The sequence below is a fragment of the Eptesicus fuscus genome, chromosome 2 (assembly GCF_027574615.1).
Source record: "Eptesicus fuscus isolate TK198812 chromosome 2, DD_ASM_mEF_20220401, whole genome shotgun sequence".
Taxonomy (NCBI): Eukaryota; Metazoa; Chordata; class Mammalia; order Chiroptera; family Vespertilionidae; genus Eptesicus; species Eptesicus fuscus.
The window spans coordinates 79,235,587-79,250,352 of record NC_072474.1 but is presented as its reverse complement, the minus strand read 5'-3'; the positions used below and the strand labels follow the sequence as shown (position 1 = coordinate 79,250,352).

At 35.8% G+C, this 14,766-nt stretch overlaps 1 protein-coding gene across 3 annotated transcripts in view; it reads left to right on the top strand.

Moving 5' to 3' along the window:
* Positions 1-14,766, top strand: part of ADGRL3 (adhesion G protein-coupled receptor L3) — a 492,939-nt gene that overhangs the window by 376,905 nt on the left and 101,268 nt on the right. For all 3 annotated transcript variants that reach the window (XM_054728772.1, XM_054728769.1, XM_054728767.1), the window contains 4 exons: positions 7,030-7,213; positions 8,117-8,239; positions 11,457-11,665; positions 12,380-12,556. In XM_054728772.1, coding sequence (XP_054584747.1) covers positions 7,030-7,213; positions 8,117-8,239; positions 11,457-11,665; positions 12,380-12,556 — 693 coding nt within the window. The remainder of the gene's footprint in view (positions 1-7,029; positions 7,214-8,116; positions 8,240-11,456; positions 11,666-12,379; positions 12,557-14,766) is intronic.

Sequence of the window (14,766 nt, the reverse complement as noted above, 5' to 3'; positions counted from 1 at the left end):
GCTCTGGCATTGGCAGCAGGTGCGAGCACCAGGTGGGACAGTGGCACATGGGAGCAAAGAATTTTCAGTAACCACCAGAGGCTTGCCCCATGACAGCAACCTGTGCCCCGCCTTGGTCTGGCACCCCCACTCACCTGCTCCACCATCCTGCCACAGCCGATGCCCACCATGTTCTGCACTCTGGAGCCTGCTGCTGACCCCTGCCATGTTCCACGCACACCCCTTGGTGATCAGCACACATCATAGTGACCAGTTGTTTGGTTGGTTGGTTGTTCCACCGTTCAGTCTATTTGCATATTAGGCTTATATATAGAGAGATTTGGCAGCATTCAATCAATTTAAATATACATGAGATTTGTAAACTAAGTCAATTACAGCTTGCTAAAAATAATACATTTTTAAATAACAAGAGGTCTCTTGAAGAGACAGAGTGTTTTCTATGAAATTTTAGTTTTATCTTGTTCCACAGATCTTCTTATCATATTAAGGTCAGTTGCAATCTAATTTTAATTAAGACTTGAAAATGCCAATACTTCACTGTAATATAAAAGGGAGTTCAGAGGTTAGTAGTTTTTAGATGCTTAATAATGTTAAATGACAATGATTATAAAAGGAACCTTAGGTTTATTGATCAGATGTGTAAATATCAATCATTCAACTTGACTTCTAATAAAAAAACCTGCAAGTTCAAAACTGTTTTAAAGACTCTCCCAACACTTGACCTTTAAAATTTTTATTTGAGTCAATACCTAAACATAAGTACACTGTGCCTATTCAGTAATGATCTTAAACTTGTGCTCTATTATATTTTATCCTCAAAAGATAAACTTCATATCAAGAAGTAAAAAATGAAGAATAAAAGGAAAAGTTGTTTTATTTTTTCAAATTATAACTAAATATAAAAAAAATATAAATATAGTCAGAAAATAGGAGATGAGAGCAGAGAACATCTGAAAACTTATTTTTCTTTCTCTACACATGCTGAGATTTTATCATGAAGAAAAATATTTAATAGCACTGTATATAAAATATATAGTAAAACTAAAAGCAATGGTCAGCAAAATGATTTTAGTATATATTGTTAAAGAAATGTTGCATTCTGGAGAACACATAAAAAAAAACAAAGATGTGGAAATAAAGAGTAAAATAAAATTTCTAGGCATTGTTCAAAAGAATGCCAGCAATGTATTAATTTAAATTTCATCATAGGAAATCATTGCTTTTAACTTTCTAATAGGCTGCCTAATAATATATAAAATTTTGTTTTGTTTTAACACATAAGAATGTTAAAAAAATGAACTTATATAGAATTTATTTCCCATTTTGTTATTTTTCTTGGCTTCATAAATCAGCTCTCCAGTCATTCTTTGATACATTTTCAGAGGAAGTGTTGCTTTAAAAGAGCTCTAAACATATAATTACTTTGTGTAAAAATTTTTAATGACAGTACATTTTCTATGGTAAAGCCCCAAATTCTATCATGCTGAAGTTCTTCAAAGACCTGACTTCTACCTACCATTTTTCTACCATATTCACACTCTTTCTGTGAACCATACATTCTCCTTATCCCAAACCCTACTCATGTTCTATCCTTTTTTTAAAATCATCAACTTGCTTATTATGTCCTTTAGCCTCAAATTTCCTCATCATAATCAAGACAAATTTATTCATCTTTTAGAGTCTAACTCAAAAGCAAACACCTCTGGGATCTTTTCTTGATCCTCTTCAGCAAGAATTTCTCTTTTATTCCATCTGCAGTAAGTTTATAGCTCTATTTTGTGCTGACCTTTGGCCCTTAGGCAAATTGAGAGTACAGTGTATGTTTTCCATCTCTTTCCATCAAAGGGTGAATTCCCTAGTTCTTTGCATAGCATGCATATTTTACATATTTAATAAAACCTCATTGAATTATATTGAAAGTGAGCTTTGATACACTTAACATTTTGGAATATACTGTTACGCATAGTGGTCCACATTAACTACAATAATGTGTGGTTCTGTTTTTCTCTTTGAGCTCTGGTTATCTCTTTAATTCCCTCTAATTTAGCTTGCTATCTTCCCATACCATGGTGGTGTATCTGAGCACTTTATTCTTTCAGAAGACTTCTTAGGAGACCTGGCAAAAAGTTCCAGAACCAGAAGAGGATGTTTTCAGTTTTCCTATTGTATATAAGGTCATTAATAATTTGATAGTAAATGTAGGTTATCTGCTTAGTGGGCATTTATTGAATACCCAAAATATCTCAAGGTACTAAAATTTCCCCGGGGAAAACACAAATGAACAAGACCTCTTTCCTGTGAACATCATGATCTAGTCAAAAGCCAGACTTTTCTTAAAGGACAGATCTAAAATAGTCATTTGGATGAATAAATATATGATACTTTAGGTAATAACACATGGTACAGAAAAAACAAACCAGGTAATAGATTTAATAGTGAGGGGATTCTTCCTAGATATACCAATAATGGAAGGCCTTATTGAGCAGTTGGTAACTTGAGCGAAAACCTGGATGAGCTTATGACTAAAAAGCTTGTCTTTAGAAAAATCCAACAGTGGTAAAGTTATGTATCTTTTCACAAGGCATTCATTCTATTGGGATCTTAAGTTTGTTGGTTTTTAAGCGAAGGGCAAGGGATGGATGAGTTCCCCAGGTGACCCTGCGTGCCTCCTTTGAGATGTACTGCTCTCCTGGGTAGGAAGTGACACTGACGTTTCTCACCATAGATCCCTGTTTGTATTTTTGCTAAGGCCTCCTAGCCCAGTGGTCGGCAAACTCATTAGTCAGCAGAGCCAAATATCAACAGTACAACGATTGAAATTTCTTTTGAGAGCCAAATTTTTTAAACTTAAACTTCTTCTAATGCCACTTCTTCAAAATAGACTCGCCCAGGCCGTGGTATTTTGTGGAAGAGCCACACTCAAGGGGCCAAAAAGCGGCATGTGGCTCGCGAGCCACAGTTTGCCGATCACGGTCCTAGCCTATTTCACAAGCACATGCTCTTTGAATAATGACAAAAGTTGTTTTGGGGAAAATATATAGCTAGTTTTCTCCCCAAATATTTCACAATAGTTATAACAAATAACTAAATCCTCCCCCTTTTGAAATATGTAAAGTGTGATTATATAGTTTATAATGATTTAACAAACCTACAATTACTAGTATATTAGTAAAAATAGTTAAATGATTTGCTTAAGATCTGAATAATTATAAGAGGTCTAAAAATGTTGTATAAAGCAAAAATATGTCCAGAAGAATATGGTATGTCCATAATTCTGGTTTGAATCTGATTTTTGACACTTTCTAATTTATATTTGATTTTTAGAAACAGTCAAAAGTCACTTTAGAGTCTAGTCAGTAAACTATATAATCAGAATAATATAATCTAATAGTGGATGTCCCTATCTAGGCTCATATTTAAACATAATCAAACTAATTTTCTTGTATAGTTGACACTTCGTTGATTAGATAAAAAACATAAATTTGTCCGAAGGCACATTGAACTTTGGTGGCCGAAGTAGAATGCAAATTTCCAGCATCCATTTCCTATTTAGTTGCTGGTAATTTTTAATAGATAATGAGCCCTGGCCCAGTAATTCAGTTGGTTATAGTATCGTCCTAGTATGCCAAGATTGCGGGTTTGATTCCCATAAGGGCACATACAAGAATCATCAATGAATGCATAAGTAAGTGGAGCAACAAATTGATGTTTCTCTCTCTCTTGCTCTCCTCGCTCTCACTTTCTCTCGAGCTCTCTCTCTCCCTTCCTCTGCCTGTCTCTAAAAGCAGTAAGTAAAAAATATATTTAAAGAGATAATAAAGTGAGTTATTATTTAGTTTCTGGCAAGGACATTGCTAATTAAATTTACTTCTCAAAATTTTAGGTTATTTCGATGTCCAAACCATTAGGTGATTTTTTTCCCCTCAGATCAACACATTGAGAATATACATTTCTTTAAGATAAATTCTGGACTGATCTTATTTTCTTCCAAATTTAGAATTTAAATTTTAGGTCAGAAAAATATCTATAGCAGCAAAGAGAAATCAGTGAGAGTTGTTGAACATTAAAATGATGTCCTAGTACCTCAATTTAAATTTCTTGAACATTTCCCATTCAACTTGGTTTTACGTATAGTTAGACTCATGTCTTTGTAACCAAATAAAATTAAAATTAACCTGTTTTTAAAGAGATGGTGTTGACCTTATAAAAGCAATGTAAATGACTAGTTTGACAAAATGTTTTATGATCAGAGATCATCATTTGTGCATAAAAATGTATAAATGTATACCGTAAATGTATAGGAAAACAAAATATAGATATCCTTTTATCATTGACTAGAGGCCAGGTGCACTAAATTCGTGCACTGAGGGGGGGGTGTCCCTCAGCTCAGCCTGCATCCTCTCCAATCTGGGACCCCTCGGGGGATGTCCAACTGCTGGCAGTCAGACATCCCTCTCACAATCCAGGACTGTTGGCTCCCAACCGCTCACCTGCCTGCCTGATTGCCCCTAATCGCTTCTGCCTGCCAGCCTGATCGACGCCTAACTGCTCCCCTGCCAGCCCGGTCACCCCTAACTGCCCTCCCCTGCCGGCCTGGTTACCCCCAACTCCCCTCCCCTGCAGGCCTGGTCCCCAACTGCCCTCCCCTGCTGGCCTGGTCCCCCCCCCAAATGCCCTCCCCTGCCAGCCTGGTCGCCCCCAAATGCCCTCCCCTACAGGCATGGTTTCCCCAAATCCCCTTCCCTGCCAACCCGGTCACCCCTAACTGCCCTCCCTTGCAAGCCTGGTCGCCCTCAACTGCCTTTCCCTGTTGGCCTGGTCGCCCCTAACTGCCCTCCCCTGCTGGCCTGATCACCCACAATTACTCTCCTCTGCTGGCCATCTTGTGGTGGCCATCTTTGACAACATAGGGGTGACCATCTTGTGCGAGGGTGGGAGGGTCAATTTTCATATTACCTCTTTATTATATAGGATGAGTTGTGACTATTTAATTGGCCTTCATTAAATTGGTAACTGGGACATGAGAGCAATCGTTGGAAAGCTTAAACAAATTTTATTAATTATAATGTTATCATTAAGTTTTACTTACTTGAGGGGTATCACTAGCAAAAAACAGGTTAGTTTGTTCACGCCTTTTGAACACACATTGTAAACTATTTACTAGTAATACATATGTTGCTATGCTCTCCCGTTCTCTGAGTTGATCAGAGGTGCTTCTTGTTCTTATTTTTTTTCTTTAATTTTTTAACTTAAAAAATGAAAAGTAATAACGGCCAGAATAGAAATATTATTATCTTCAGAGAAATATTCCCTGGGGTGAGGTTAAAATGAATCAATGTAGGATTATGGGCTAATGTTAAAATGGCCGCTCCTGAAAGAACAGGCATGATTCCTGTTGCATGTGGGATTTTCAGAGCATTTCTAATGAATTCAGAGGATCATCCAATCCCAGAGAGAATACTTCCTTGCACTACAGAGTGATGTTCTCTATTTGGCTTTAGAAAATACTGAACTACTTTTTATCTGTTTCTGTTCTATATGGCACCACCTTTCGGCATATCCTGTTGGTGTCAGAGAACTTCCTGAAAAGCAGGTCATTTTGTTGTGATCCAGAGATGCTTTTGTCTGGCTTCCAGGTCGTGTTTTAAACTCAGAACGAATGACAGAGCTAAGCACACTAGGTGAAAATTCCCCTTCCTTAGACTCATGAGAGATTTTTTTTTTTTTAAATGATACAAAGTACTCAAGTAGGACTATTACATAAAAGTCTAGTGAAATAGGTTTTTGGCCAGAACTTGGAATAGCTGGGAAGAATATCAAGAAAAGCCACTTTTATCAAAAGGCAAATGAGTTTTTGAAGCTGGTGTTAATTGGCAGCCAAGGTGTTTCATTATGAAGCTGAGTTTTTAACAGTTGTTACTTGCTGACTATGAAAACCCCAGCCAGCAGAACACACTGCAGTGCATGCGTGTCCGTTTCTCCAATCTCTCCCAGCCCCTCTCCTAACGTGTCAATAATGGGAGTCCTGTTTTAAAGCTCCGGGGTGCTGCCTGGAAAGTGCTTGTGTTGGATGTTTATTCAACTTTTATTTCTGGAGAAGATGGGTATTTCGTAATCAAAGGGTTCAGGGAAGATCACTTTCAAACTTCAGATGTTGTATTTTTCTATTTTGCAATCCTCTGCGTTTGAATGAAACCTTAAGAAGATCTGACTGGGAGAACTGTTTTTTCTTTGTAACCTAGAGCATAAAGCTAACCACAGGAAATATTCAAGTTATAACGACAGAGGCGATTCTTTTGGATAAAGCCATGTGAAATGTGGTGCTTTATCTCTATGTGTGAGTGTACCTACTGCTGCTTTTTTTAAGGAAAAACACCTGAGGGCCATACGTAGCAAGTTCCCACTGTTGATTCCCCTGCCCAACAGTAAACAGTGTGAAGGTTTCTCTCCACACATAACACAGCCAGAGCCCCTGGGAGTATGTACACTTTGATATTTTCCCCATTCTGACATTTTACCAGCTGGCTAAGAAAAAAAAAAAAAATTGATTTGCTCAGTGAAGCCTCAACCTGTAGGCAACACATTCTTTTACTGGCCTATCTATGGGCATCCTTTTGATTTCTATTGTGTTCAGCATCTAGTTTTATGGTGATGTATAGAAAAAAAAATTATTTTCTGTGGGTGATGTGATACAGGTGTTGGTTTAAATCACTTGCCAACAGTTCACCAGCCGAATAATTTCGAGTCTTATTGAAGCCTTGCTGTCGATTCTAAGAAATAAGCATGGCTGTGCCTGTCGTCCTTTCAAAACAAAGGCAGGTTTTCCTCTTGCCTTGCAAAGCCTCAGCTCGGGTTTTACAGGACAAAATAATGCACACTTCTGCTGCGGCATGTCACAGGGGAGGCTGGGACAATGCTGAACTCGTGCACACCTCTGATCCTTGCTTGCCGGGCAACATGTACGCCTGGATCTCTGACAGCTCCGCGGGGTCACTGGAGACCTCTGTCATTGTGTTCATCCTCTTGCAGGCCATGGTCGAGACAGTTAACAACCTCCTTCAGCCACAAGCCTTGAATGCGTGGAGAGACCTGACTACCAGCGATCAGCTCCGTGCAGCCACCATGTTGCTTGACACCGTGGAGGAAAGTGCTTTTGTGCTGGCTGATAACCTTTTGAAGACTGACATCGTCAGGGAGAACACAGACAATATCCGTAAGTGGCCTTTGTTGTACAGAAGGGCCAGAGACCCTTGGACAGCAGAAGAGGGAAAAGCAAGTATCTATGGTGGCCTAGATATTATGAATAGTACTCTGTTCTTGTTCTGTCATTAAAAGGATATCACCTGTCATTGGCTTAAAGGGACCTCATAATTATGTATGTGATCCTCCTTTGGACATTCCAGTATTGGGTATATTAGCATGGGATCACTTACAGTGAGGTTCATTTCATTTTTGTTTTGTTTTTAATGTATATTTGTTTATATGTACATACATGTATGTATCATACTATTTAAAATTTTATCTTCCTAAGACAGGGCTTATGGGCTACTTCAGTCATAATAGGAATGTCTCTGAATTACATACTGTAAAGAAATCATTCATTAAGTTAAGGGTTAAAATAATTTCTGATAACTGTGTTATTGGCTCATAGGAGTGTAAATCTATTTTTATTGCGTATAGGATGTACCTGACAGTTTTATTTCAGAAGAATTGATAAAGCTGTTTCAAACTTATTAGATTTAAATATAGATCAATATTGATATAATAGTGCAGCTCTAGATTTTAAAGGTATTTATATCTAATTCATAAAATAAAGATAATATTTTGAAAATAAACTTTAAGTCAATGACCACGTATAAGGATTTGAGCTGGAATTTTCATTCTTTTTTTACTTTATAACTGATACAACTGTATTCTTATTTACCTGATATTCATTGTTTATTTGCTTTGATTATAAAATCATACTTTCTAAATAAAAGATTGAACTACTGTAAAGCATGACAAATAGAACATTAATTCCAGTATTTTGATTTCAGGACTTTTTCAGTGACCTAGAAAATTACCTCAGCTTTGCAGTATTTCTCAGTAAGCGCTGATATCTCTTTGCCATTGACAGAGTTGGAAGTTGCAAGGCTGAGCACAGAAGGAAACTTGGAAGACTTAAAATTTCCAGAATCCATGGGTCATGGAAGCACCATCCAGCTTTCTGCAAATACTTTAAAGCAAAATGGACGAAATGGTAGGTTAGAGTCTATTTGTTAAGCTTGACAGAATTAAACTTAACAATGCATTGCTTCTTGGAATTTTAAATGTGCTGTTCAAAACCTGATCTCCTACTCATCTGCTGTCTGTCTCCTCTCATCCACTGTACTCATTCTCCTGCTCTTCCTCCTCTTTCTGTCACCTGCACCAACAATAGAGAAATTATATGTGTTCTACAAAATTCTCAGATTTGGAAAGTGTTTTGTTACTTTTCAGTAGCAATAAAATGTTAGAAAGTTGAATATGAGGGAAATTAATGAACAAATCCAGATAACTTTTTTTCCTTGAAAGGAGTAACTGTTATTGACTTGTCAGATTGGCTTTCTAAAACTTGTAATGAAAATTTTATTTATAATTTTAAAAATTATATGTTTTTTCCTTATTCACTTATTTTGGGGGTGTGTCTATGTTTTTCTTTCACAAAAATTTCCTGTGAGGAGGTGCTTTTGGCGAATGGAACTGGTAAAAGAGGTCAGTTTAGTGAACTGGGATAAGGTCACTGAATAATTTTAATTTGATTAAAATTAAATAAGTAATCTCATAAAGTATATCTCAAGCCTCCCTAATATTAATTTAAAAACTTATTTTGGCCAAGGAATTGAGAATCTTTAACCTGTTAGTGATAGTAAGACAACTTCAAGTCATAGTGACTAACTCAAAGCTAAGGTTTCAGATTGAAGGGTGAATAGCTTTGTTTTGTTTTTTAAATAGCCTATTAAATAATGTCAAAAAACAAATTATATTTGTTGTCAGCCAAACAAAATTTTTTTTAAGTGTTGGAAATCTTATAAGACTGAAGTTATAAATCTTTATTATGTTGCTAATTTGACAATGTGAAATTTGAGGCAGCAATAAGATCTCATATAAAACAAAATCAGATTCCTATATTAGCTTCCTAACTGGTTTCCCTCTTTTACTCTTGCTCCCAAACATAAATCCTGTTGACAGAGGTTCTTCCCGAAACATAAATCTTGCCAGTTATATTTAGAATAAAATCAAATGACTTAACCAACCCTATCACGTGTTACCTGATCCACTTCCTTCCTGCCTTATGTGCCCCACTTCACACCTGTCTTTAGAGTGCACTCTGTAATCCAGGCGGTCTAGTTTAATTCTTTATTTTTATTGAGATATAATTGACATATAACATTATACTAGTTTTAGGTGTACAACATAATGATTTGATATTTGTATATATTGCAAAACGAACAGTATAATAAATCTTGTTAACATCTATCAACACACAGTTACACTTTGGTTTGTGTGTTTTTTTTGTTTTTTGTTTTTTTTTTTGAGAACTTTTAAAATTTACTCTTAGCAACTTCCAAAATAGGCAATACAGTATTATTAACCACAGTCACCATACCGTACCTTTTGCTTCCCTTTACCTACCCTTCTATTCTCTTCCCCACCACCCACCTCTGGGAACCACCCTTCAGTTCTATGAGTTGTTTTTATCCTAAGATTTTGCATATAAGTGAGGTCATACAGTATTCCTTCTCTGTTTCACTTATTTCACTTAGCATAATACCCTCAAGATTCAGTCAAGTTGTCATAAATTATAATATTTCCTTTTCTTAATAACCTTAGTAGTCAGGGCAATGCCTGTCTCTTGTTGGCCCGATATGAGTTCATAATAGAAGACTTGACTTCTTTTAAGAAAGGAAATATGGGGCAGAAAGTTAAAAGATGGTTACTTTTACAGAGGATTGTCATAGGGAAAAAATTAGAGATTGTCATACGGGAAAAATAAGGTGGAAGGATGTATGGAAACAGTGACCTTAATAGAACATAATTGAATTTTAAAACAGATAAAAAATTTGAATCTTTGTATTTATTTTTATTGCAATTGAGATGTAATTTACATATAATATAATTCACATAACCTTAAGTGTTTAGCTAGATGAATTTAATAGTTGTACTTATCCTCTGAAATATAATATAAGATACGAATCTCTTCTATTACCCAGAAAATTCCCTGGTGCCTCTTTCCGTTCTGCTCAGCTCCTGCCCCACCTGTTGAAACTATTTTCTTTTCATTACTATTTGTATAGACAACTGTTGCCTGTTCTGAGATTTTATATAACTGAGTCATACAGTGTGGACTCTTTCCTGTCTGTATTCTCTAACTCAGTATTTTTGGGATTCAGTCATGATGCTCCATGTGTCAGTAGTTTGTTCTTTATTGATGCATAGTATATTCCATTATGTTAATACACTATAATTTATTCTCCTTTTGATAGGTTTTTAGTTGTTTCCAGCTTGGTGCTATTATGAATAAAGATGCTATCAACATTCTTATGCATGTTTGTTTTATGAATTTATGTTTTTGCTTACCTATGAAGGGTAAATATATATTTATAAAAAAAACTGCCAAACATTTTTCTAAATAGTTGAACGACTTTATACTTCTTCCAGCAGAGTGCATCATACAAGAGTTCCAATTGTTCCCCATCCTTATCCACATTAGTGTGGACAGTCTTTTTCATTTTAGAGATGCTAGTAGGTATGAAATGGTATCTCGATGTGATTTTAATTATTTCCCTCATTAATAATGATGTTGATAATTTTTCATATCTCTTAGCCTATTATTTATTATTTTTTTCTCAAGTTTCTGTTTATAGTTTGCCATTTTAGTGTGCCATTTATTCTTTCGCTGTTGATTAGCAGACATGCTTTATGTATTCATGAGTCATAGATATTTTTTTCTGGTCTGTGGCTTGCCTATTCATTTTCTTAATGTTATATTTTGATAGACATAAAATTTTAATTTTGACAAAAATCAATTTACCATTTTTTCCTTTATGATTAGTGTTTTTGGGGTCCTAACCAAGTCATGTTTGCCTTCCCCAAGATTAGAAAGATATTCTACATTTTGTTCTGAAAGCTTCATGTTCGACTTTTTATGTTTATGTCTGTGATCCATCTTGAATTAATGTTTGAGTATGGAGTGAGATAGGGATTGAGGTTCATTTCTTTTAACACTTATATGCAGTTCTTTCAGCATCTTTTTTTATTTTCCTTTCCCAATGAATGACTTGGCACTTTGGTTAAAATGAATTCTTAAGATGTTATGAGTATATATTATACAGATTTTATTACAATCTAATTAGAACTATCTAATGTAAGTAGAACACACAGAAAGTAATCAGAGTTTCTCCCCAATTTATACTTCACATTTGCATTTATTTTAGGAGAGATCAGAGTGGCCTTTGTTTTATATAACAACTTGGGTCCTTATTTGTCCACGGAGAATGCCAGCATGAAGTTGGGAACAGAAGCTATGTCCACCAATCATTCTGTTATTGTCAATTCACCCGTCATTACAGCAGCAATAAACAAAGAATTCAGTAATAAGGTTTATTTGGCTGATCCTGTGGTATTCACTGTTAAACATATTAAGGTAAGAAAATGGCTTCTTAAGTTTAGTTGTCCACATTATCTATATTTGTTATAGCAAATATAGAATACAAAGTATATTAATTTTTTAATGTTTATTATTATTTGATATGTAGCAATTCAAAGTCTATTATATGATAGTGGTATCTTTTTTCTGAAATAAGAAAGAAGAATATTTCTTGAATATGTAAATTGCTTATGATAAAACATTCATAGATATATTATAAATGCTTCTCCATAATTACAAAGAGCTAGCAATATATTTAGTTGAACTGGACATGGTTTCACATAGGCTACTATAAGTAATTATATCTTTGTGTGTAGATATAATTTTGTTATACTACGATTGCATTATAAATTTAACAAAGATTTCTAAAAACCATCCGTTTTTTGGAAGTTCATTATAACAGTTTGTTGTTGTTGTTTTACTCTTCAGTATACTTTACTTTGAAATTAATTGATGTGATTCTGAAATACTGGTATTAGTATTCCTTAAATATGTATTTTTGGAAAAGTAAACTCACCCCTAGTCAGGGGGATAGATAACAACAAATTTGCTTAGAATTGCTGAGTTCCGCTTCATAGGAAAACACTGGCAGACATCTCCACAAGAATTGTAACAGAGTATGAAGTTGTGTTGATGTAAAGAGAATGCCTACCTAATTTATGTGATCATAAAATAGTTATTGGTTTTATTGATTTTATTTTTACCCTGTAGCAGTCCGAGGAAAATTTCAACCCCAACTGTTCATTTTGGAGCTATTCCAAGCGCACAATGACGGGTTATTGGTCAACTCAAGGCTGCCGTCTCCTGACAACAAATAAGACACATACTACATGCTCTTGTAACCACCTAACCAATTTTGCGGTACTGATGGCACATGTGGAAGTTAAGGTAAGAGATATGCCATAAAATAAAAAAGCTTACAATCAGGACACTAGCTGTAAAAAGTCTTAACTCTACGTATCAGTCTCACTGCTCACTTTAGAGTTTTTCCACTTCCATAGTGATTCTATTCAGGAACTCTGCTGTTCAACCCATATCCTCCCAGATGATTCGAATAACTCTTCTTTTTTTTTTTTTTTTTTTTTTTTTACCATCAACGTAGTTCCTAAAATCAAAGTTTGCTTATAAAATTTCCTTTAGTGTCCCCTGCTTTTATATTGTATGAATAAATGTCAGACCTCATTAACAGGGCAAGTTAGGACCCCAGGACCAAAAGCCAGTGTGGTGAGATTAGGAACTGGGATCCGGTATGTTGAAGACTAAGGAGCTATGTGTGGGTTTAAATTCTGTTAGAATGACTCTTGGGAAAGCAGCCATTAAGCAGAATGCACAATGCATAGTAATGCAAAGAGCTTAGCAGTTCTAACACAATGTGATAGGTTTTGTCCATTCAAGGAGACACCATCCTAAAGAAAAATCCATATGATTGGTAGTTTCCAAAGTTGGGAACATCACTAACTTGGCTGCTTTGGTCTTTTCCCAGCACAGCTCTGGCTGGCCTGGTGGATGTGGAGAGGATTTAGGTTTTAGGTATACGTAGGACATAAAAATACAAAGTGCTGATTAACGTGGTTATAGAGATTGATAGATGAGTTGCTAACAAGAAATTATGTACTTGTGAATTCTCTTCTCATCTCCCTGGTGTCAATAAATATAGAGGAAGCATGGCTGTCTAGCATATTTTAAAAAAGGGAAAGCTGTAGCAAAGGTTTATCTACCTGTTGTCATTGATCCGAATAGTTTCATCCCAAATTTTCTTTGACACTGTTGAATTTAAAGATGGTACAAGTATCCCAGAGGGAGACCAAATGCAAGCCCAGTTACACCTTAAGAGTAAATTGCCTTAGCTGTGTCAGCACAGTTCAAATTTTGGTCTTTAAACAACTGCAAGCACATTTTCTCAGGGCATCACAAATTGATCTAGCTTAGCAATTTGCCTGCACTACCAAATGTTAGATTTAAACTTGGAATGTGTTAGTATGGCTCTGGGATTCTATTTCTCAGCTTAGGGAATAAATTGAAACTCAGAAAAAAAATGGATCACATTTGAAATAACAACAAAATATCATTTTGCTCAGTTCATAGCATGACAACATCTAGCCAGTCATCTATTATACAAGAATCCCGACTGTGACCGTTATTGTGTCAACAAGAGATATAATAAATGGAAATCAATATTTTCCTTTAGTAGTCAGTCACACAGTATGTATGTCCTGGATTTCTTGTATCACATACTCTAAGTCAGTCCCATTTTGATTTCACAACTTCATTTTGACATTTGAAAAGCAGAATGCAAGTAGATCATACACAGAAAGTTACACACTGACCAAACCTTCATTAGACTAATGTCTAAACCAAACCACTCATTTACTCATGCAGAGTGAGAAACACAGTAGCCAAATGGGACAGTTACTTATGTTTGCAATTGTCACCCTCTAACTCTGCAGGTAGATCTGTAACAGAAACAAAATCATATTGGAGAATTTGGTTGACAATCTTAATTATGGGTCTTCACTCCAGGGCTCTGCCTGTGTACTGATTTGTCTTTATCTATCATCTATGTGATCTTTACTGTTCATTCACTACTTCCTTCATTCTTTGATTAACATTTTTTAAATACCTGAGTAAAGGTATTGACAAGTTGCCTACTACACAGTAGGATCTCAATACACATAAATTCCCCCTCCCGTCTCCCAGAGATATTTCTAAATTCCACATTACAGGGAAGCTTCTGGCCCTTAAAGAACTCATGCAGAGAAGTGAAGCTGCAGTCGTAACTGTGATAAATATTATAATTGAAGTCAACACTGTGATGTGGGGACACAGAGGAGGATCATCTATCTAAGGCAGGCCTGCTCAGAGACAGCTCTTCAAAAAAGTACGCTGCTCCAAAGGATGAGTTGAATGCATTTAGTGAGGTAACTTATGGACAATTTACATTTACCACATTCTTGCCACATTTTCTCCCCTTTGCCTCGGGTACACCATTCTCTCTTGTTTCTTACCTTCTTCAGCAACTGGTCTTTCTTAGCTTCCTTTGCTGTTCCTTTTCATCTCCATGACCTCTCCTAGTTGCTCTGGTCTGAGGTGTAATTCTA